Source organism: Styela clava, chromosome 7 (assembly GCF_964204865.1).
Source record: "Styela clava chromosome 7, kaStyClav1.hap1.2, whole genome shotgun sequence".
Lineage (NCBI taxonomy): Eukaryota > Metazoa > Chordata > Ascidiacea > Stolidobranchia > Styelidae > Styela > Styela clava.
Genome location: NC_135256.1, coordinates 2,252,654 through 2,278,156, shown reverse-complemented (window position 1 = coordinate 2,278,156; position 25,503 = coordinate 2,252,654). Strand labels below are relative to the sequence as shown.

The 25,503-nt window shown below is 36.2% G+C and overlaps 1 protein-coding gene and 1 long non-coding RNA gene across 4 annotated transcripts; one reads left to right on the top strand and one right to left on the bottom strand.

Moving 5' to 3' along the window:
* Nucleotides 1–1,740: 1,740 nt before the first annotated feature.
* LOC144425274 (uncharacterized) lies at nt 1,741–2,548 on the top strand. The gene is made up of 2 exons (XR_013477422.1): nt 1,741–1,839; nt 2,112–2,548. It is a non-coding gene; the product is annotated as an uncharacterized LOC144425274 (long non-coding RNA).
* An 18,804-nt stretch (nt 2,549–21,352) lies between these two features.
* Nucleotides 21,353–25,151, bottom strand: LOC144425217 (uncharacterized). Of its 3 annotated transcripts, XM_078114707.1 has the most exons (6): nt 24,131–25,151; nt 23,844–23,918; nt 22,843–23,034; nt 22,525–22,548; nt 22,055–22,105; nt 21,353–21,731 (listed from the first exon to the last, which is right to left on the bottom strand). In XM_078114707.1, exons 1-6 carry the CDS (start codon nt 24,201–24,203, stop codon nt 21,574–21,576), a joined length of 573 nt encoding a protein of 190 aa, XP_077970833.1. In that variant the 5' UTR covers nt 24,204–25,151; the 3' UTR covers nt 21,353–21,573. The 3 variants fall into 3 exon arrangements, with proteins under 3 accessions (XP_077970833.1, XP_077970832.1, XP_077970834.1); XM_078114706.1 differs by having other exon boundaries at nt 23,844–25,151; XM_078114708.1 differs by lacking the exon at nt 22,055–22,105 and having other exon boundaries at nt 23,844–25,151.
* Nucleotides 25,152–25,503: the final 352 nt, after the last annotated feature.

The window sequence follows — 25,503 nt, the reverse complement described above, 5'->3', positions numbered from 1 at the left end:
TAGGTTATCTAGCAAATCTTGGCTACCGTATTTGTTAATTTTGATATGAGCAAATTGAGTTTTTATATGCCAGAAAAGAACCGTTCCACGATCGAATAGCAGGCCTACAGGTACCGGTACTGACCACTTCCCAGAGAACTGGCGCGCCGATCCGGACGAAATTTGGTGTGATCCCTGGAAGTGTTACCAGACTGACACAGAAAAGACATTTTCAGAACGATCGGGCAAAGGGAAGTAGGAAACAGATTTTACGTGACCCGGAACATGCCACCTGTCAATCAAACCATCGGTCAAGTCACGCTAGAGTGATTCTGGCGTTTAGAGGCCGTTAAATTTCGTCTCGTGAGCGATTCCGACTTCAGAGGCGGCTGAAATGTTTGATAGTTCTCTCAGTATTTGAAGTCCAACCGCTTCCCCTATTTTAATCTGTCTGCGTCTCAACAAACTGAATTTTGAAATATTTATATTCATTTTTAAATCACCAACAGATCCTACCAGTCGTGATGATCACGGGTAAGGTGTTGGGTATCTTGAAGTACTCTATCATTACTGAAATGGCGATTCGCAGGTTGGTGGATATCTAAAAAACATCCAGATTGTGCCACGCAAATATCAAACCGGACATTCTAAACTTCTAAAAGACTGCTAAACACTAGATTGAATACAGGATATAGTAATTCCGTCGTTTACTTTAATTAAGAAAGCGTGGAAGAAAAAAAAGCAATCACTATTTCGTAGCATTGTTCATTGTAGCATTGTAACTCCGAGTCGAGGGAATTATTTTATTTAGGAATCCAAATTGCTGATATGTCTAACTCTGATCCTGAAGTGGGGAAAGTTTGCCTGATCACCTCGAGCCGTTATTATCCGAAGTGGAACATTTAAATGAAGATGAGAAAAACCAACTTCAAACAACCAAAACGGATTTTATTATCCATGTGTTTTAATTTAGTTTGTCTGTTTATATTTGGATATACTTCATCCGGGTCCGGTTACTGTGAGACGCCGGCCACCATCGAGTAGTGAGAAAAAAGAGCTTCCGGTCGCCGCGCTGGTGGCCGGACGTGATTTCCTATGTTCTCTGTTTTGGGCTGTTTTAACTGTGAAGTTGCCTCCTAATAAACCACAATTCCGGAATCTGAGTCTTCTGATTCAATACACACGGTAGCAACATCTTAAACCGTGATACATGTTTGCTATATCGGGTGGCGAGTTGCTGTTATCAATAAATAATCAATCCGTAATCTTGTGTCTTCTGATCTATCAAACACAGTAAAACAACTAACTTCATGACTCAATGCAAAATTGTATGCCCCTATGAAGTCTGTCAAGTTAGGTAAAATAGTAACGTTGTTATATTGTTATGTCATAAAAGTCGTAACAGCATTGTTGCCAAAGCTGCATATACAGACTACCATAGTGATTCATTTATTGCTGGATTAAATTAAAGACTGCATTATTATAATTTTCATCGCTGAAATGTCTGTGCGTTTTTGCGACTGTTTGTGGCTTGACAGGGCACCGCAGTAGCATGCGGTTGATTAGTCATTCCTGACTTACACAATGGGTTGGTGATGAACGAATCTTATTTTACGAACAGACCGATTCAAAAAATAACCCCCAATTAGATAGTGTAATGATGCATTATATGCGTTTCAAATGTAATATCCATTCTCGTGGACTCCGGCGACCACAACTACCCATAGTTCCATCGTTACACGTGTTCCGTATCTTTTGGTTGCGACCGTGCCGCAAACGTTCGTTTCAGTCAGTTGCACGTTTGCTCCGGATGTTCGTATCTACAGCATTTCGTGTGGAATTTGCCTGGGACATGTTCGGGTAATTAAGCTAGTATACTTTACTTGTTTTTTCTATTATTTCGATTTGTTCTGTTTTTCTGTTTACATGGCATAACATAATCGACCTTGTTTCCTATATTAGAAGCTGAAAGCTGAGAAAAATAATAGCTCTGGTCACCTTTCTCGTGATATGTAAGATACTTAGGCGTATTATTCTATCCGTCTTATTTTAAAATGTCTTAATTCAGGTTATTTCTTCGAGTTGAGAGGTAAAATACCAGTGAACATATCCGCTCATATTTTCCATCTTAGGTTCTTGACGCTGACAAGAGATAGACTACTGATGATGCAGATTCGCAGAAACTAGACTTATAGAAACAAGACTTCAGCAAGGTGCGGAGAGGAGAGTGTGACAAATGAGATAAAGTCAATATTATATTACTAGAATACGATTCAGTGTTTTAGCATCGTTTTATTTCATATCTTCAAGCCTAAATGTTAACATCTGAACACGTTTGTCTCACGCGCACAATGACAACGATGCCTTTCGGGTCGTTCTGGTACGATTATGTGTACCTGTTGTAAATGGAAAGAGGACAACTCGCTTTTAATCGTTTTTTGATTTAATAACATTGGTTGTAAAATACCTCACTGCAAGTAGATAACACCATTTAAGATAAGGACCATTTAAGTCGCTCCGTTTAACTATTGAGCTTAATCATAGCATGAATAAACTGAATGCAGAATTATTTTCTATTATTTTGATTTGTTCTGTTTTCTGTTTACATGACATAACTAAGTCATATTTGTATTCTTTCTCGGCAGATGGAAGCGAAAAAAAGATACTTGCTCTGACCACTTTGCTCGTGACTTGTAAGATAATTTGACATATTATTTTATCCTTTTTATTTTAAAATGTCTTTGTGCTATTGTTGAGTTATGATTTTAAATTCCAACACAACACATTTGCCAATATTTTTCATTTTAGGTGCTTGAAGCTGACAAGAGATAGCCTACTGATGATGCAGATTCGCAGCAACAAGACTTGTAGAAACGTGACTTCAGCGAGATGCGGAGAGGAGAATGTGACAAATGGGATAAGTTAAATCAGGGTGGTCCAAACACAGGCCCGCAGCGTCTATATCTGTGGCCCGCGTCGCCTTGCTGAAGGGTAATCGAAAATCGCATGTGGTGTTGGTTTGTCATAAAAATAACCAGAAAATCTTTTCGACATCTTGTTACATCACGAATGTCACTGAATTGACTAGTGTCGCGGCTAGCTAAAGCAACTAGCGAAGTTGGATAGTGTGCCTGAGTAGTCTAAATTGTTAACTGGCTTTCTATTATTTTGGTTGAGAATATATTTCAACAGTTATTATAACTAAATTTTACTGTTATGGCCTATGAATATTATTCGTTTTGGTGATGTTTTGCAACCAGCCTAAACAGTATTACAAAAAATGCTTCCAATATGTTAGAAAAATTAGTAATTACTCTTCTGTACCTTACATTCGGTAAATTATGATATTCAATCATTCAGCAGTTACGGCAAATAGTCTAAAACGCCATTTTGCTATCATGTGAGCAATGAGCATTTCCAAATTTTTCTTGAACCTCATCGATGTGCGGGAGCACTTTTTCCGTTGTGAAGAGTTTGAAATCTTACATTAAATGTAGATAAATGTTTCAGTGATTTTTCTGACGTATTTAGCATGTTTTAGCTTGATAAATGACAAACAATGATAAATTGTTTGCACAATAAAAGTGTTTGTTTTGTATTGCCCTGTTTACTCATTTCTGACACTGTTGTGGCCCGCGAACAATGCAAAAATAATTTTGTGGCCCGCGAAGGCAACAATCTTGGACTAACCGGAGTTAAATATTATATGTAACAAGATTCAGTGTTTCAGCATTGTTTTATTCTAATATATTCAAGTCTAGGTGTTAACATTCGAACACGTTTGTCTCACCCGCGCAGTGGCAACGATGTCTTTAAGAGTCGTTATGATGCTGTGTACCTGTTTTAAGTATTTGACTCGTACGAGTGCTCAACACGGAAGGCGCATAACTCGCTTTCAATCGTTTTTTATCTGACCATTTAAAATAAACCAACGTATATAATATCAAGCTTTGAATGAGCTTACTTAGTTGCGACTAATATCGGTTGTGAAATAACGCACCGCGAGTAGATATCAGTCTGTAGCTAGAATTCCATTTTGCGGAAGAGAACCATTCAACAGATGGGCACTGCCGCTACATTTAACTATTGAACTCAATCTTAGCATGAATGGGCTGAATGACATACGGCCTCGGTCTATAACCAGCACCACGGAATATTTTTGAGACAGCTCACTTGCTTTACGAATCATTTGATAGGTTTCGTCTATAAATATTATATATCAAAGATCTACTTACTCGTTGCATAACTGTAGTGTATTCTGCCCTTAGATCTTTATAGACAAGCACCAAGTTTCCATTACAACACTACTTTATAATAAGAGTCAAGCACTTCAACATTAAGACATGTAAGACACCATAGCAGTAACAGACTAAACAGCAAGTTAGCACTCAGCACGTGCACAGATAGAGCAAGAATGACAGCCTCGGATATACAAGATTAACCCAGTCTGGTCAATAGCGCCACCTAGCGGTATTACATCATATAATATACAACAATAACAGTAGACGCATATCTCTGAGCACCCCAGCTCCGCCTTTCAATAGCCTTAGGCCGTAGCTTTCTTATCGCTCACGCTTCTAATTTCCTCAGGCTAGGGTATCTCCGCCACATCCGACTCTGTTTTGACGCTTACCACACACTCATACATTTTGCAAAAGTGCCGCCATATGTTTTTGCGCTATGCTATTGAAACATCTGTATAAACCTCCCCAAGTGATTATTTGTCTTGATTTCTACATCAAATACTGACCTTTTTATCTTTCTGCATCTCTTATGGCGAACCTGGAAGAAGTTTGGGTTAAATGCAAAATAATATTTCTCTCTTGTTGACAACGTTCGTTTGTTAAGTTGCTTTTTTAAATAAGAATGTTTGTCCTACTCTTCGCGGTGGCCGCTTGTATACAACCAGTCATAGCTGCAATCCTAGCAACAGGGAATTCAATTCCTACTCGAAGAGTACTGTTAAAATATTTGCCAACTCCACTGACGCAGTAATAAGTTGCGTTTAAGTAGACACTAATAGACGTCTTTTTACACAGCAGCATTAGAACAGCGGCATAGTGATCGTAGCTTTTTCAATTGATGAATGATTAAAAGTTGGCTAAATTCATGTAGTGATATAAGACTAGCAAGCATTTCTTGAAGGCTTTGATGACTAAAAGGGCATTATGCTATTATGTATTGAAACGAGTTTTGATTCTCATGTCTTAAAATTCTAACATATGGAATAGTGATGCGCTTGAGCGGTTTCGGTTTATCAATCAGTTTTTGATCCTAGCTATGGTTTCTAAGCATTTTCGTGGCATATTCATTTTGCCGTGAGACTAGCAAGCATTTTTTGAAGGATTTGATGGTTGAAGAGTATTAGGCTATATGACTTTCTCTACAATGTTGGTTCCTGCACTGGATTAATTCTAAAGTAATCTTTGATGATGGTTCTGTGTTTACGTTGAGTGAAACAATGTTACATTTCCTGATATGTTATAGATAATTTTGTGGTTCAAACATTTGAAATTAATATTGTATAATATCATGCTTGAAATTTGCACTTAGCTACCAAAGTCGGGCAAACAAATTCTTAAGATTGTTGTTTTACGTCTTCGTTAACATTATCAACAGTAAAGCATGCTCCAGTTATTCTCCTTGTTTTTCACTTCCACTTCGACATTGTCTGCTGCACGGATGCATTTCTTCCCTGATAACCGTCAGCATATACACAGTCCTCGACCCGCTAATATTTGTTGGTATTTTGGGTGCTACCTGCAAAGAATAATCACGAAATCTTTGATTTTCAGGATAACTAAGGTGTACAGAGAGGAGAAGGTTAGGTATTGTTTAATGCTGTATCTTTCTCTTCGATCAATATTATATGTTATGAAAACATCAAAACAACATAAATGGATTCATATGAGTAAATATTTCGTTTGCAATAATAATAAAAAAAAACTTTACGGATCTGCTTTAGAATGTACAGTGTTGCACTTCGAACATATATGTGTTCGTATCTATCGTATAGTTTTTGAGCTGCCTATCTTTATTTTAACATCATGGGTTCTATCATGATTCGTCTACTGTCGAAAACAGTCGCCAAAATGGTCCTGAATTCACTCAGGTCTGCATCTCCCATGTATCTACTGTACGATTCTTTGAGTAATCGCTTGATATGAGGTTCTGTACGTCCTCGCATATTTTCGTTCAATAATTACATCTCTGTAAAAAGATAATGGTTCGAATTCATAATAAAATGTCAGATTGGTAATTGTCCGAATGACAGGTGTATAAGGGACTAAAGAAGCTGTTGTACGCAAAATAAGATGAACCGCGTGATTGTTAATCGGCAAATCCCGCTATTTGTTGTGACAAGTTTGGCTAACTTTCATCCCACGTTATTAAAATTTTCCGTATTTTCTCACCTTGAGCTCGAGCAATTTCTGTTCATCATTCACTTTTTAATTTATGCTATGGTTTCTGAGCATTTTTATGGTATATTCATTTTCTCTAGGGCTAGAATAGTTAGTATTTCTTGAAGGATTTGATGACTAAAGAACATCAGGCTATCGCCTTCCATGACGTGTTAATTACAGCAGTGGGTTGGTTTCGCGTGCTCTATCGTAAAGTCTTATCAAACTTAGACCCTTCAACCGTTGTCCAAAATGTATGTTCATACTGATTATTCTTGACGCAGTTTCGGTGTTAAATGCATCACGTGTCCCTCAAAGGATCAAGGAAATATTAGTGAGCCTATTTACTAGATCTCTCTAAGCGGGCAGCAGCATTGGCAGTACAGGGTACGAGAGTATCCTAATATCGGTTTTAACAAGATATTCCTCTCCTTTTACCCGGGTACGCGTATGTAATCCCATTCATGGTAGAAACCTCTTGCTTTCCGAAAGCTTCCTTGACAGCGGCGAGTAGCTCGAGCCAACTACAGATCAAGGACTAAGGACTCTGTGATTGACAAACCTCTGTTTTTTAATTACCAATATCCAATTTTTTTCGATTTTCGGACATTTTTGATAATAATGAGAATTTTCGGGGATTTTGATCTTAACTTATCAGTATTATCGATATTGGCACCGAGTAACTTGAGCCTGCTACTGGTCACGGACTCTGTGAATGACAAAACAAACCTTTCATATCTTTTTTTCTACCGTATATTATATTTTTTGTCTCATCTTCGGACGAATTCAATAATAATGGGGTTTTCGGGGATTTTGATCTCAACTTATCAGTAATATCGATATCGGGTTTAACAATAGAATAGTCGAGATTTAGGTTGCAGTTTAGGGTTTTGCAACGAAGTCTTCAAACTTTTCGTATTCCGTTTCTGGCATGGATTTGCAGTCATGATGATTGATAGTTTCTTCGACTGTAATGTTTTAAATTATCCTGTTTTTTTATTAGAGGTTATTTGTTCACAATGCAATATGCGGTTACCACTCGCCAATTCATCAATAAAAATCCTTCCCATTAACGCAGTTGGATTTTCTTTTGCAAATCAAAGCTTTTGGGCATCATTGATACTTTTTATAATATTCTATAGTTTCATGTTTTGTATTTGTTGTGATCGCATGAAACTTAAGAATTTTTGCTAAACTAGCGAGCATGTTACTTTGCATGTATTCTAATAAATTTTTAGTGGTTAGTTCATGAACATATTCAAAGTCGATGTTGGTGGAAATGAGAGGCCATTCAGCTTTCATTTGGAAGACATCCGAGGATCCCTCCCCTGAGAAAAGTGAAAATTGATTTCATTAGATTCTGCGCATGTTTTTTTATCAAATTCATCTTCCATAATGGTTTTGATTTTTTTTAAAGTTAGTGATGTCATCAAGTGACCAGTTACTTTCTGGGAAGGACATCCTCGAGCTGGCCGCTTCAATTTTGGACCCATTTTGCTACTAATAATTTTGATATGATCAACTTCATAATTAAACGCTGTACTGGCAGATCAAGAATAATAAAAACCGGGGGATCTGTTGCATGCAGAATAGATGAATCGCGTGATGATAGCTGGCGAACATCGCTATTCGTTGAAACATGTTGGATTAACAAAGACGTGTTGGCCTGTTCCGAGCATGTTTTCCTATCTATTACAACAGTCTACGTTCGTTTCAACCCCAGGAACGGCAATGTAACTGTCAAACTACTCTAACTGCCTGACTAATCTTTTATCGTCTTTCCTCACCCCGGGATAAAAATGTAATATCCCGAATCTATGATACATCAAGCAATGATAGTTGCTGATACAGCATGACCTGGTTTCTTGAACATGGTAGATAGGACGACGAAAGTATTGATTATTCCGTAAAAAAACAATTTCTGGTAATTTTGTACTCGGGGCGTTGGACGTATTAAGACGGTCGTGTCTGTAAAGCAGTTGCCGGTTAAATTATTTTCGTTAATAAAAGATTACGAGCTGCGGTTGCATACATATACAAAACATCTTAGGAATTTCTTCAGTTGCTCAGCCAGCGTTTTGATATATGATTGTGTTCAATATTAATACTATGATTGACTGCACGTCCGAGCGTACGAGTCATCTGGTAAATATTCTACCTGCTCTAATAGCCAATTCAATAACGTTATCGTTTGTATGGGCAGCAAGAGCAATTTTCCGCGTTGCAGTTTGATGCGTCATTTGACTAACTGAACTGCGCAGCTTAATCAAAAGGTTGCTTTAAGGTTGTAACATTCTGGTTGCTTTAAGGTTGTAACATTCTGTCGTCCTAAATGGGACGCAGACGGCGAGTTTATTCGATGTTTCTTTGATGAGATAACGAACTACGTCTGTATGGAGCCATACGAAATCAGTGGTAAAAACCATTAGCTTCTTTTTTGTGCCTTTGAATGAGATTATTTTGAAGTTTTCTTGGTTGTCTAAGCGTAAGATATACAAGTGTTGATCAGGAGTCGGGTTGTTACCCGGTACGTCCAGAGCTTACCGAAGATTATCAACAACATCTTTTTGAAGCCTCGTAAATTAGTGGTAAAAAAAATCGCTTCTTTTTTGTGCCTTCGAATAACATTTTCATCCACAAACCACACAATAAATATTGCAAATTTCGGCAGGTTTTCCTGTGAAACGGGGACTTCATGTTCGCTTTAATCATAAGAACAGCCATTTCGATTTCAAATATAAAATAAGTAATCAATATATTAATAAGACCAGGTTTTTTGACTTGCTGCTGAACAATCGCAGTTCACATTTTTTTTGTTCTATCCGGGAACACTCCAATGGAAAAAGCAGAAAATTTTCTAGTTACGAAATTGCAAGCGTGGCCTTTCAGATCGTTTACAACAGGGGTGGCCAACCTTTCACATACCATGCGCCACGTTTTAAACATAATGTTTCAGATGCGCCGTAAATCTCTTGTATTCCCACGCCTAATGTCCGCTTCTTGTTGAAATTATATAAATTTATAATACACACACATATATACACACGTATATGTAGTTTTTACAATTTACAACTTCACATGATTAGAAATTAAGCAAGGAAGTATAATAAATAAAACTGATCAATTTTATTTAAGTACCGCCTTTATGAGACTTTTGCTGCTGTTTTACTTTCGCCAGTTTTTTTTTTTCTTGGAGTTAAGTTTGTTACTGAGAGGAGCAGTGCATTCTTCAAATTTAAATCTGTAAGTCTTGACCTCGCTTTGCTTTTAATTAGTTTCATGGCAGAAAATGTTTGTTCACATCTATATGTCGTTCCGAAATGACATATAAAACCCTGGGGAAATTTTCTCAGTTCTGGAAAATTTTCACGGGGTAACGATTGCCAGAACTTGATCATGTCAGATGCACTTGGGACTGAAGAAAGCTCATCAAATTTAATTTTCAATGATGGATGAGTTTTCAAGTCAATTAGTTCCAATTGTATATTGCTTGGCATCTTCATTATGGTTAGTTCACTAAGTGAAAATAGGTTTGAAAAAGCAAGTATAGAGTCTTCTTCTTTTGAAATATCATGAAAACGACTTTCAAATGACTCTTGCAATAACTTGATTTTTTCTGTGTATATTGCCAAATTGCCATTACCAGCAGCACATTCACGGTATTCTTTTATGTGAGGAAATTGGGACAAATCCTCTTTTTCCAACTGGGAAACGAAAAGTTTCAACTTCATCTTGAATGCGATAATGTCATTTACTAAGCTTGGAAATAGTTTGCTTTTGCCTTGCAGTCTCAAATTTAGATCATTGAGATGGCTATTAACATCAACTAAAAATGCCAAATCAAATAGCCAGTTTTTATCACATAAAAGTGCTCTTTCCTCAGGTAGCTCGTTTTTCTCTTCAAGAAAATCATGGACAGTATTTTTTAGCTTCCAAAATCTATTCAGCACCTGTCCCCTAGAAAGTGGGGAAAATGGTTGTGGGTTGATTTTTAATAATTTTTTCAGGCTTGGGCAATTCAACTGGTTGTTCAATGGTTATTGGGAGATATTTGGGAAGTCTGGGCAATGGAAAATCCATGTTTCAAGCTGATAAATGACGATTTTTTATTTTTCCAGAAGTTCTGAACTTTTTACTTCAGTAGGGAAAAAATAGTAAATTTTACTAATTTTTGCTAAAAGTCTAGAATGAATGTCATAAAGTCCGTCCAAAAGCTAACATCGATAATCGCCTGTTGTTTCTAATTCCAACAAGCCGTAAGTGGGCGACGTGGAGTAAGGAGAATAGATTTTAGGTACAATCAAAAGTCACCATGTAAATCGCAAAAAAAGCCAAGTGCAATTAACAATTTTGGCATGAAAAGGGTTAAAGATGCAATGCGCCACCTCTAATCATGCAATGCGCCACGTTTGGCGCATGCGCCATAGGTTGGCCACCCCTGGTTTACAACATGTTTTTCTAAAACGTTAACAAACGGCTGACTTCTTGTTGATCGTGTGTGGTCCAGTTTTCGACCGTTCCCGTTCGCTTATATACTAAATTTCGTTCCATTGCTGTCAGTAACTAGGATGGCGTTATCATGAGAGATCGTACATCGAATAAATATTCAGTTTGCTTCCCGCTTGCCCCTATTTTCTATGGCTTGCTTTTCACACGGAAGTCTGCCTTCATTTTCTTGTTCATAATGTTAATACATCGCCAAATGTATTTACTAAAGGTCCATCTTTTCCAAGTGGATCCTCTGGCAGTCACCAACACCGTTGAACGATTTTGCACTGTTCCCGTTTCTTGGTCTATCAACAAGGCATTCGAGCTTGATCGGGTAAGATGCTTTTTTGCCTGGAGATTGCCATAAGCCTCCTTCGACGTCTTTCCAGACTTCAACTGTCCTTCGATTTCTTCAATAGTTTTTTTAGTGGTTCGTGTGTGTGCTCTTCCCTTTCGCTTAGAATTTTTAATCAGGGAGATCAACGTGAAATGTGTGATCGCCAAAGGACAGTGTTTTATCTTACCGTCATCGTGTTTCCAACAATAGACGTGTCCTTGAAATGGATCACTTTCCCGTCCTCGAATATGCAATGAAATAAACTATAGCCTACTGTTTTCTGTGGGCAAAACTATCGGGAGGTAGAAGAGGATGTCAATTTTTTTTCTTCCTGCGACTGACATTTCATGAGACGGCATTGCTTTGAAATAATCTGATATAGCTGAAAATGCATTCCTATTAACTTCTGGCATTTCACTCGAGCTGCTGATCTTGTAAATTGATTGGACGGGAGGTCTTCTATTTTCGGTGCATAGAAGATCTTTTTCCAGAATTATGTTAATTCCGCGTTTCCACATTCCTTGATAGACTCACCTGATCTTATTTTGCGATACATTGATTGTACATTGGGGTATTCTGCGCTTTTATCTTTTGAACAAATCCCTTATTGATGACTTTTGAAGACTCGGGGTTGGTTTTGAGCCATTGACCATTTGCAAAGCATGTTCTTCAAACATAGACTTTAGTACGTCACTCTCGAGCCTGCGCCGGATTGCCTTGTCTAACTCTAGAATACTGGAGCGCCACGAGTTTTGTTATGGGTATTTTAGTGAGTCAACATAATTCCACATGAAATCTTTCTAGTTTTCTATTGTTCATTGTTATCTGGTTTCCGAACGTAGTGTTTTGAACGCCGACCTCTTCATCCTCGATTCAATTCTATTCATAGGGCGGCGAGGCAATATTTGCTTCAGGATGGAATATTTTTTCTTTACATTCCCCTTCGTCAAGAGAGATGTCTTCTAGTACAAGCAGATGATCTTTCTCGTAGTTCCACCTAGTTTGAGTACGTACTGGGACATGGTCTTGTTGAACCGATATTGTATTTTTCGATGCATTCGCAAACCGGATTTTAAGGTAAATTTACGACTGATGTAGGGAGCAGGAATTGATTCGCTGCTCTTAGAAGACCCGGTTGGGTTCAAACTATATCCCCCTCGCAGAGGCAATAATAATCTAATCCAGCTGAAAGTGCATACTGTGAATTAACATTTCATGAGACAGCATTGCTTTGAAATAATCTGATCCAGATGAAAGTGCATTTCTATAAACTGACATTTCATGAGACAGCATTGCTTAAAAATAATCTGATTCAACTGAAAGTGCATTTCTATGAACTGACATTTCATGAGACAGCATTGCTTTGAAATAATCTGATCCAACTGAAAGTGCATTTCTATAAACTGACATTTCATGAGACAGCATCGCTTTGAAATAATCTGATCCAACTGAAAGTGCATTTCTATGAACTGACATTTCATAAGACAGCATTGCTTTGAAATAATCTGATCCAACTGAAAGTGCATTTCTATGAACTGACATTTCATGAGACAGCATTGCTTTGAAATAATCTGATCCAACTGAAAGTGCATTTCTATAAACTGACATTTCATGAGACAGCATCGCTTTGAAATAATCTGATCCAACTGAAAGTGCATTTCTATGAACTGACATTTCATGAGACAGCATTGCTTTGAAATAATCTGATCCAACTGAAAGTGCATTTCTATAAACTGACATTTCATGAGACAGCATCGCTTTGAAATAATCTGATCCAGATGAAAGTGCATTTCTGTGAACTGACATTTCATAAGTCAGCATTGCTTTGAAGAAATCTGATCCAGCTGAAGGTGCATTTCTGTGAACTGACATTTCATGAGATAGCATTGCTTTGAAATAATCTGATCCAACTGAAAGTGCATTTCTATAAACTGACATTTCATGAGACAGCATCGCTTTGAAATAATCTGATCCAGATGAAAGTGCATTTCTGTGAACTGACATTTCATGAGTCAGCATTGCTTTGAAGAAATCTGATCCAGCTGAAGGTGCATTTCTGTGGACTGACATTTAATGTGACATCATTGCTTTGAAATAATCTGATCCAACTGAAAGTGCATTTCTGTGAATTGACATTTAATGAGACGGCATTGCTTTAAAATAATCTGATCCAGCTGAAAGTGCATTTCTGTGAATTGACATTTAAGGAGACGCCATTGCTTTAAAATAATCTGATCCAGCTAAAAGTGCATTTCTGTGAACTGACATTTCATGAGACAGCATTGCTTTGAAATAATCTGATCCAACTGAAATTGCATTTCTATAAAATGACATTTAATGAGACAGCATTGCTTTGAAATAATCTGATAAAACAGAAAGTGCATTTCTATGAACTGACATTTAATGAGACAGCATTCGTTTGAAATATTCTGATCCAACTCAAAAGGCATTTCTGTGAACTGACATTTCATGAGACAGCCTTGCTTTGAAATAATCTGATCCAGATGAAAGAGCATTTCTGTGAACTGACATTTCATGAGACAGCCTTGCTTTGAACTAATCTGATTCAGATGAAAGTGCATTTCAATAAACTGACATTTCATGAGACACCCTTGCTTTGGAACAATCTGATCCAGATGAAAGTGCATTTCTATGAACTGACATTTCATGAGACGACATTACTTTGAAATAATCTTATCCAGCTGAAAGTGCATTTCTATAAACTGACATTTCATGAGACAGCATCGCTTTGAAATAATCTGATCCAGCTGAAAGTGCATTTCTATGAACTGACATTTCATGAGACAGCATCGCTTTGAAATAATCTGATCCAACTGAAAGTGCATTTCTATGAACTGACATTTCATGAGACAGCATTGCTTTGAAATAATCTGATCCAACTGAAAGTGCATTTCTATAAACTGACATTTCATGAGACAGCATCGCTTTGAAATAATCTGATCCAGATGAAAGTGCATTTCTGTGAACTGACATTTCATGAGTCAGCATTGCTTTGAAGAAATCTGATCCAGCTGAAGGTGCATTTCTGTGGACTGACATTTAATGTGACATCATTGCTTTGAAATAATCTGATCCAACTGAAAGTGCATTTCTGTGAATTGACATTTAATGAGACGGCATTGCTTTAAAATAATCTGATCCAGCTGAAAGTGCATTTCTGTGAATTGACATTTAATGAGACGCCATTGCTTTAAAATAATCTGATCCAGCTAAAAGTGCATTTCTGTGAACTGACATTTCATGAGACAGCATTGCTTTGAAATAATCTGATCCAACTGAAATTGCATTTCTATAAAATGACATTTAATGAGACAGCATTGCTTTGAAATAATCTGATAAAACAGAAAGTGCATTTCTATGAACTGACATTTAATGAGACAGCATTCGTTTGAAATATTCTGATCCAACTCAAAAGGCATTTCTGTGAACTGACATTTCATGAGACAGCCTTGCTTTGAAATAATCTGATCCAGATGAAAGAGCATTTCTGTGAACTGACATTTCATGAGACAGCATTGCTTTGAAATAATCTGATTCAACTGAAAGTGCATTTCTGTGAACTGACATTTCATGAGACAGCATCGCTTTGAAATAATCTGATCCAACTGAAAGTGCATTTCTATAAACTGACATTTCATGAGACAGCATTGCTTTGAAATAATCTGATTCAACTGAAAGTGCATTTCTGTGAAGTGAAATTTCATGAGACATCATTGCTTTAAAATAATCTGATCCAGATGGAAGTGCATTTTTATGAACTGACATTTCATGACACGACATTGCTTTGAAATAATCTTATCCAGCTGAAAGTGCATTTCTATAAACTGACATTTCATGAGACAGCATCGCTTTGAAATAATCTAATCAAGCTGAAAGTGCATTTCTATGAACTGACATTTCATGAGACAGCATTGCTTTGAAATATTCTGATCCAGCTGAAAGTGCATTTCTATAAACTAACATTTCATTAGACGGCATTGCTTTGAAATAATCTGATCCAACTAAAAGTGCATCTCTATGAACTGACTATTCATGACGGCATTGCTTTAAAATAATCTGATCCAGCTGCAAGTGCATTTCTGTGAATTGACATTTCATGAGACGGCATTGCTTTGAAATAATCCGATCTAAATTAAAGTGCATTTCTATAAACTGACATTTCATGAGACAGCATTGCTTTGGAATAATCTGATCCAACTGAAAGTGCATTTCTGTTAAGTGAAATTTCATGAGACATCATTGCTTTAAAATAATCTGATTCAGCTGAAAGTGCATTTCTGTGAATTAACATTCAATGAGACGGCATGGCTTTAAAATAATCTGATCCAGCTGGAAGTGCATTTTTATGAACTGACATTTCATGACACGACATTGCTTTGAAATAATCTTATCCAGCTGAAAGTGCATTTCTATAAACTGACATTTCATGAGACAGCATCGCTTTGAAATAATCTAATCCAGCTGGAAGTGCATTTCTATGAACTGACATTTCATGAGACAGCATTGCTTTGAAATAATCTGATCCAACTGAAGGTGCATTTCTGTGAACTGACATTTAATGTGACATCATTGCTTTGAAATAATCTGATCCAACTGAAAGTGCATTTCTGTGAATTGACATTTAATGAGACGGCATTGCTTTAAGATAATCTGATCCAGCTGAAAGTGCATTTCTGTGAATTGACATTTAATGAGACGGCATTGCTTTAAAATAATCTGATGTAGCTGAAAGTGCATTTCTGTGAACTGACATTTCATGAAGCAGCATTGCTTTGAAATAATCTGATCCAACTGAAATTGCATTTCTATAAAATGACATTTTATGAGACAGCATTGCTTTGAAATAATCTGATAAAACTGAAAGTGCATTTCTATGAACTGACATTTCATGAGACAGCATTCGTTTGAAATATTCTGATCAAACTCAAAAGGCATTTCTGTGAACTTCATGAGACAGCCTTGCTTTGAATAATCTGATCCAGATGAAAGTGCATTTCTGTGAACTGACATTTCATGAGACAGCCTTGCTTTGAAATAATCTGATCCAGATGAAAGTGCATTTCTATAAACTGACATTTCATGAGACAGCATTGCTTTGAAATAATCTGATCCAACTGAAAGTGCATTTCTGTGAAGTGACATTTCATGAGACATCATTGCTTTGATATAATCTGATTCAGCTGAAAGTGCATTTCTGTGAATTGACATTCAATGAGACGGCATGGCTTTAAAATAATCTGATCCAGCTGGAAGCGCATTTTTATGAACTGACATTTCATGAGACGACATTGCTTTGAAATAATCTCATCCAGCTGAAAGTGCATTTCTATAAACTGACATTTCATGAGACAGCATCGCTTTGAAATAATCTGATCCAGCTGAAAGTGCATTTGTATAAACTGACATTTCATGAGACAGCCTTGCTTTGAAATAATCTGATCCAGCTGAAAGTGTATTTCTGTGAACTGACATTTCATGAGTCAGCATTGCTTTGAAGAAATCTGATCCAACTGAAAGTGCATTTCTGTGAATTGGCGTTTAATGACTCATCATTGCTTTGAAATAAATTGATCCAGCTGAAAGTGCATTTCTGTGAATTGACGTTTAATGAGACAGCATTGCTTTGAAATAATTTAATCCAGCTGAAAGTGCATTTCTATAAACTGACATTTCATGAGACAGCCTCGCTTTGAAATAATCTGATCCAGCTGAAAGTGCATTTCTGTGAATTGACGTTTAGTGTGAGACATCATTGCTTTGAAATAAATTGATCCAGGTGAAAGTGCATTTCTGTGACTTGACGTTTAATGAGACGGCATTGCTTTAAAATAATCTGATCCAGCTGCAAGTGCATTTCTGTGAATTGACATTTCATGAGACGGCATTGCTTTGAAATAATCCGATCTAAATTAAAGTGCATTTCTATAAACTGACATTTCATGAGACAGCATTGCTTTGAAATGATCTGATCCAACTGAAAGTGCATTTCTGTGAAGTGAAATTTCATGAGACATCATTGCTTTAAAATAATCTGATCCAGATGGAAGTGCATTTTTATGAACTGACATTTCATGACACGACATTGCTTTGAAATAATCTTATCCAGCTGAAAGTGCATTTCAATAAACTGACATTTCATGAGACAGCATCGCTTTGAAATAATCTAATCAAGCTGAAAGTGCATTTCTATGAACTGACATTTCATGAGACAGCATTGCTTTGAAATAATCTGATCCAACTGAAGGTGCATTTCTGTGAACTGACATTTAATGTGACATCATTGCTTTGAAATAATCTGATCCAACTGAAAGTGCATTTCTGTGAATTGACATTTAATGAGACGGCATTGCTTTAAGATAATCTGATCCAGCTGAAAATGCATTTCTGTGAATTGACATTTAATGAGACGGCATTGCTTTAAAATAATCTGATGTAGCTGAAAGTGCATTTCTGTGAACTGACATTTCATGAAGCAGCATTGCTTTGAAATAATCTGATCTAACTGAAATTGCATTTCTATAAAATGACATTTAATGAGACAGCATTGCTTTGAAATAATCTGATAAAACAGAAAGTGCATTTCTATGAACTGACATTTAATGAGACAGCATTCGTTTGAAATATTCTGATCCAACTCAAAAGGCATTTCTGTGAACTGACATTTCATGAGACAGCCTTGCTTTGAAATAATCTGATCCAGATGAAAGAGCATTTCTGTGAACTGACATTTCATGAAGCAGCATTGCTCTGAAATAATCTGATCCAACTGGAATTGCATTTCTATAAAATGACATTTAATGAGACAGCATTGCTTTGAAATAATCTGATAAAACAGAAAGTGCATTTCTATGAACTGACATTTAATGAGACAGCATTCGTTTGAAATATTCTGATCCAACTCAAAAGGCATTTCTGTGAACTGACATTTCATGAGACAGCCTTGCTTTGAAATAATCTGATCCAGCTGAAAGTGCATTTCTGTGAAATGACATTTCATGAAGCAGCATTGCTCTGAAATAATCTGATCCAACTGAAATTGCATTTCTATAAAATGACATTTTATGAGACAGCATTGCTTTGAAATAATCTGATCCAACTGAAAGTGCATTTCTGTGAAGTGACATTTCATGAGACATCATTGCTTTGATATAATCTGATTCAGCTGAAAGTGCATTTCTGTGAATTGACATTCAATGAGACGGCATGGCTTTAAAATAATCTGATCCAGCTGGAAGTGCATTTTTATGAACTGACATTTCATGAGACGACATTGCTTTGAAATAATCTCATCCAGCTGAAAGTGCATTTCTATAAACTGACATTTCATAAGACAGCCTTGCTTTGAAATAATCTGATCCAGCTGAAAGTGCATTTCTGTGAACTGACATTTCATGAGTCAGCATTGCTTTGAAGAAATCTGATCCAACTGAAAGTGCATTTCTGTGAATTGACGTTTAATGAGACATCATTGCTTTGAAATAAATTGATCCAGCTGAAAATGCATTTCTGTGAATTGACGTTTAATGAGACAGCATTGCTTTGAAATAATCTGATCCAACTGAAAGTGCATTTCTGTGAAGTGACATTTCATGAGACATCATTGCTTTAAAATAATCTGATTCAGCTGAAAGTGCATTTCTGTGAATTGACATTCAATGAGACGGCATGGCTTTAAAATAATCTGATACAGCTGGAAGTGCATTTTTGTGAGTTGACATTTCATGAGACGATATTGCTTTGAAATAATCTTATCCAGCTGAAAGTGCATTTCTATAAACTGACATTTCATAAGACAGCCTTGCTTTGAAGAAATCTGATCCAGCTGAAAGTGCATTTCTGTGAATTGACGTTTAATGAGACATCATTGCTTTGAAATAAATTGATCCAGCTGAAAGTGCATTTCTGTGAATTGACGTTTAATGAGACAGCATTGCTTTAAAATAATTTGATCCAGCTGAAAGTGCATTTCTATAAACTGACATTTCATGCGACGGCATTGCTTTGAAATAATCTGATCCAACTGAAAGTGCATTTCTGTGAATTGACATTTAATGAGACGGCATTGCTTTAAGATAATCTGATCCAGCTGAAAGTGCATTTCTGTGAATTGACATTTAATGAGACGGCATTGCTTTAAAATAATCTGATGTAGCTGAAAGTGCATTTCTGTGAACTGACATTTCATGAAGCAGCATTGCTTTGAAATAATCTGATCCAACTGAAATTGCATTTCTATAAAATGACATTTTATGAGACAGCATTGCTTTGAAATAATCTGATAAAACTGAAAGTGCATTTCTATGAACTGACATTTCATGAGACAGCATTCGTTTGAAATATTCTGATCAAACTCAAAAGGCATTTCTGTGAACTTCATGAGACAGCCTTGCTTTGAATAATCTGATCCAACTGAAAGTGCATTTCTGTGAAGTGACATTTCATGAGACGGCATTGCTTTGAAATAATCTGATCCAGATGAAAGAGCATTTATGTCACACACATGCGCGTCGAATTCCTACATACAATGTTCTCTGTAAATGATCAATTAGTTTCTTGAAAACTAAATTCTTCTTTTACTAAGCTTAGGAAGCGTGGATAACCATTCAGTGCAGGAAGAGCAATCATTTTCATTTCGCCGAAACCCCAATTCCATGCATAAAAAAACACTGTTTTAAACCTAGTGAATTGCCTCCCCTGCGCTTTTGCTCTGGTTCGTTGTTTAACATGAAAATAATCTGTTGTTGCATTTCAACTTGCAGGTACAATGATGCTTTTCTTACCTAGACTAGATTCTGACAATAAGGGATATGTGCCCTGATTTGTCTTTTACTGCTTTCTTATCGTTAAAACAGCTTAGTTCCTTACATATTGGAATTCAAATAAGCTTTACAAATTCTACTTGTACAGACTTCGCTCAACATACTGACTTATGACAAACTTCTAGAAATCAGACCAAAATACCATATTATATAGACAGGAACACGGAGACTGGATAACTGAGCTGCAAAAAAAAACATTATTCCAAGCACAGAGAAGCAATTTCATAGGATGTTGAGGTCGGTGTTCGTTAAGAGTTGACAAGATTTCGAAATGCATCGACTAATCACCATGTGGAGTCAAGAGAAAGGGAGCTACAGTCAAGAGATGAAAAGAGGGAAAATAATTTCGTCGCAAAAAACATTCGTACGAGCAATACACTCAAAATGACATTGTGGCAATAGACAAAAATGACATACAGTCGAAAATTGCTGCAAGTCTGTTGAAGCAAAGTCCCAATTTCATGAATGATTTTGTGCTACGAGATATAATGACGTAAGAATACGGGTCGAAAAGAGAAGAACAACATTGCCTATTTTTTGTCGACGAGAATGGTGTTGAATCTATTTTATGGTTGCACTGTTTAATTTTTATTTGTCACTTTCGTGAATACTGAATTGTATCATTAAAAGCTCGTTATTTTGCGTGTAGATATAGTGTCTTGCTTTGGGGAAAGCTTAGCATGATAAAGAACTTTGAGTATAGAGGCGGGACGTAGCCGTGACGTGGTGTTAGGATGACTCGGTCGTGTAGGATCGGGAATGTCATATACCATTATTGGTGCTTCTCCCCCACATATGTACTTGCGGTATCAAGGCACAGTGGCCGTTCCATACTTCAGCTTTGTTCAGGGTATGGTTTCGGGAAAATATCTCGGCTTTCGTGTCTATATATTTGAGAATGGTTTATTTGCATACTCCTATTTTTTCTTATTTAGAGATAGATGACTTTGTTTCTAAACATATTGTACAAGCGGTGAACCTGTCGGTTTCGGTGAGGCTGTCATGGGCTAAATTATCTAGCGGCGGCTTTTTGGCGTCATTTAAATCTATCCTTGTGAATAAACGTTAATTTATCACGTAATATTTTTGAACCTCGTAACTACAAAACTTTTGAATACTTTTTAACTTTTTCATGTCAGCTGATAAATTGTTTGATATTGATAAATTTATATATATTATATACCACAATTTACCAAAAGCTGACTCTTGGCTCTCTATCTTTACTGTTAACCTAAATTATCCTGAATGTCTCAATTTAATAAATTATACAACTTTATTGTTATAGGATGTATATATATATATATATATTGCTAGTTTGAAGCGTATATCCAATAACCCAAAATTTCAATAAGATGATATATAATTCATTCAATCATATCAACGCGTATATTCAAAACCTAAAATTATGTACAACAATATGTAATTTAAAATTACTTCTATCATTGCTAGTTATATTGCTAGTTTGAAGCGTATATGCAATACCCCAAAATTTCAATAATATGTAACTAGATATTTATTTTATCGTTGATCACATCTTCTTTTCTTCTTCCCTGGACTTGAACGCTTTTCTTTGATGTTCGTCGTCGTCATCCCGAACCACAGTGACGACAGTATCTTCATCTTCTTCTTTATTTTCTTGTTCGTCGCTCTGTGGTTCTTCAACCTGCGGTCCTCCACGTCCGGATCCTACAATAGCACACTGAGAATTACCTTGGAGCAAATTCATGCTTCAATAAATGCGTAAGCCAAATATAAAATCGACAATCTTTGTCGCTGGAAAGCAATAAAATGTTATGGATAGTTGTAAAATATATTTTTCAAATTACATCCCGAAAATGAAGTGTATCACTCGAGAGAAAAGGTGATAAATAATCTATCCGCGATATTTAATTAGATGTTCTTTTGAATTAGGGTACTTGTTATTAATTGCACTTTTATGGGATTTATCCGAATTTCGAAAAAAAAATGAAACTAAATGAAATTTTTTTTTTCTGAAAGTCGTCTATTACCTGGCGGTCGATGACTGTTGTCATCGGAAGTATCATCATTTTCGACATCACCTGAATGCATTTCAACAGTGACTTAGACACTTAGAAATTCAATTTTTGCAACTTTACTTCAAACATAAATATATGGAAGTCCCAATTATGAGAAAGTGCTGAATATTTAGCGATCGGCGGTGCCTAGCCAATTACGCTATTGTGGTAGTACCATAGCTCAATATAACCTACGACGCCAACATTTATAACGCTAGATCGCTATCACGTACATTTCACTGTGTATCCGTTTACGTGACAATTTTTTCACCAAAGCTGCTGTATAAATGCGGAAATGGTATGATAGTAAATTTTTGACAATTCCGTTGTTATTATTGTGTATGCGACATGAATGGCTCAAGTCAATTATCGGTCATGAGAATTTTAGTGGCTAATATCGATTTGAGTTTATCAAAACGAGGTAAAGTACTGATGTCACTCACCCGGGGTCATGAATGGATGATCTTCTATAAAAAAAATATATATATATGATATTATACGAAGCGAATGCGCCTAAATTCGAAGCTTCTAGTTCTTTTTTTTCGTTTTGTAGTTTAATCACAAGAAAGTTATTAACTTGTGCGTGGAAGAGATATAAGACTAGTGAAGACTAGTAAATCATGACCAGGCTTTTCTTTGATCTTCAGGGATCCAAAGTACTTTTATGAGAATTTCGTGCCCATGTATTTGAGCTTGGATTCCTTATGTTTACATATTGTGCATCAAATAATATGTGAAGGATGTTAAAGACTAAAACTTACCGTCATCGATAATGTCAATCTCCATTCTTTCGCCTTCTTCGTCATATTTAATTGCTACTTGTCCTTGCTCATCAGTCACGATACGATTATCAGCTTGACTGCTTGGTCCTGCGGCGAATTCTTTAACTTTGGTTTCACCATGTTCATCGTTATAGACGCGGTTGTCACGCTGACCGCTTCTTTGTGAAGTTTCTATCGTGATATAAATCGCCACTAAATTTATCTTAATTTAATTTAGCTTCAATTTTACTCGATTTTACATATTCAAATCAAACACTGCACCACATTGTAATCTTCCATTCGCAAATACTTTCAGTTGTCAAAATTGAAAGTTTTAGATCAGTGTTTTTCAACCGGGTTTAAAATATACCAAAGCCAAGTGTAAACCGTACCATAAGTATGGTATAAAACTGATAAACACCATCCATACAAATGTTGTACAGCCCAAGTCAGGGATTTTAAACTCTAATGTAATAAATTATAAAATATTCAATTATAGACAGCAATGCTAACGCGGTGCACATGAACTTTAAAATGTCATTTCCGCAAAGAATCGACTGGAGCACATTGTTGCACCAAAAATTATATAGATAATGAGGCACGTGGGTGGGTTTAACGATTTCGGCTGCCATGCACATGGCTTGAATTAACGATGAACATTATTCCCGTTGAAGCTCTGGTCGTCTGTCAAAGTTACACCGTTTACAACTTGCGTATAGTACCTTATTATATTGCATGCAGAATCGTCAGGTTTAGTTTTTTCACAACGTGTGCTTAAAATTAAACGTTTATTCAAGCATTAAATGAACATTAGTTTTTGTAAGGTATATAAAGTTCTTGAAAAATTGTAGAAGGTATACCACGGTAAAAAGGTTGAAGAGAACTGTTTTAGATCAAATATGAGTAAGTAATTCAAAGACGCTAAAAACACAGTCATAAATTCAACTGCTTTAAAACATATTGGTTTTGTTGTGATAGGATAGCAATACATTTAGGCACACCTGGAACGTTTCTCTCATTATCTTCCGCAACGACACCTTGGTCTTCTTCTTCACCTGAAGAGTAACTGCTGCTATCTGCCAATGATAAAAATGATTCAACAGAGCCCGGGCGCATGCACAAGGGGTAGCACGAAAAGCAGAATTGTAACATTTTCAAGTTGTTATGAATTTGGTATTATATGAAAAATTTATAATCAAAACTAAAAAAATCGTCCAAGTTTGCAAGATAAGATTATATTCTGCGAAGATAATACAATGAAAGAAAAATGACGACAACTAATGCTTACCGTGCGAACGAGGTTCTGCAAAAAAAAAAAGGAATAATGGAATACTTTCAATCATATATTCTGCTAATACCATGTGAGGAAAACTACGACACTAATGCTTACCGTGCGCTAAGACTTGTTCAAGTTCCAGATATTTTTCTTCATCCCACGTATTCAAAATAGCCATATGAGATGACGCGATGTCTTAGCATTCTAAAAGTTACGACCTTAACTGTATTGGCTTCCCGACTATAATCCCAGGGTGCAATGAATTGGGTCGGCAATGCAATTATCAGTTCTCTTGAAAATATTAGCTTTTGCATATCGATATCAGTGGTTGTCTTCACATAAAAAGCATCTATGGCTGCTCATTCGTGGCATTGTTCAAAGCGAATAAAATTTTACAATGATTTGCTATCAAGCAATGTAGGCAGTCTAAGATCATTTCTTTAAAATATGTAATCACTCACCGCTAAAAATATATGATTTTTCCGAAACAATATAGTAGCATCAATAAATAATCATTAATATTTATCAAATCTTCAGTTCATTATAAATTCAAGCCTATTTTAATACACTTGGGGATTCAAGCCTGTTCACACACTTGGAAAAGATTTATTGATTCATTTTTCATGAATGAATACAAGGTTAATGTATGTACTCGCTCTAACGATACATGACTTGAAAACAATCTAATACAACGTGAAGCAAGCAAACATGAATGAATTTATAATTGAAAATTCAAGGCAAAGGGCGTGAGCTGAAAGATGTGTTATTACTTAGGATGACACACCGGATGACATTTTTAGATTAGGTGTCCCATAGCCATTTGATTTAATATAACAACTCAAATTCAGTCACACCTAACACCCATAGACACGGTTTAGGACCACGCGATGCTAATTCTCCCAAAAATAGTAGCTTTTTGCATATCGATATCAGTGGCTGCCTTCACATAAATAGCATCTATGGCTGCTCATTCATGGCATTGTTCAAAGCGAATAAGATTTTACAATGATTTGCTATCGAGCAATGTAGGCCGTCTAAGATCATTTCTTTAAAACATGTAATCACTCACCGCTAAAAATATATGATTCTTCCGAAACAATATAGTAGCATCAATAAATAATCATTAGCTTATCATAAATTCAAGCATGTTCAAACACACTTGAAAAGGACTTATTGATTCATTTTTCATGAATGAATACAAGGTTATTGTATGTATTAGCTCTAACGATACTGGGCTTGAAAACAAACTAATAAGACGTAAAGTAAGGCATAAAACATGAACAATTAAAGCATGCGTGAACCAAAAAATGTTTTATTACTTGGGTGTACCTTTGAAATATTTACACGCTATATGATATTTCTATTAGATTTGGTAAAGCGTATGG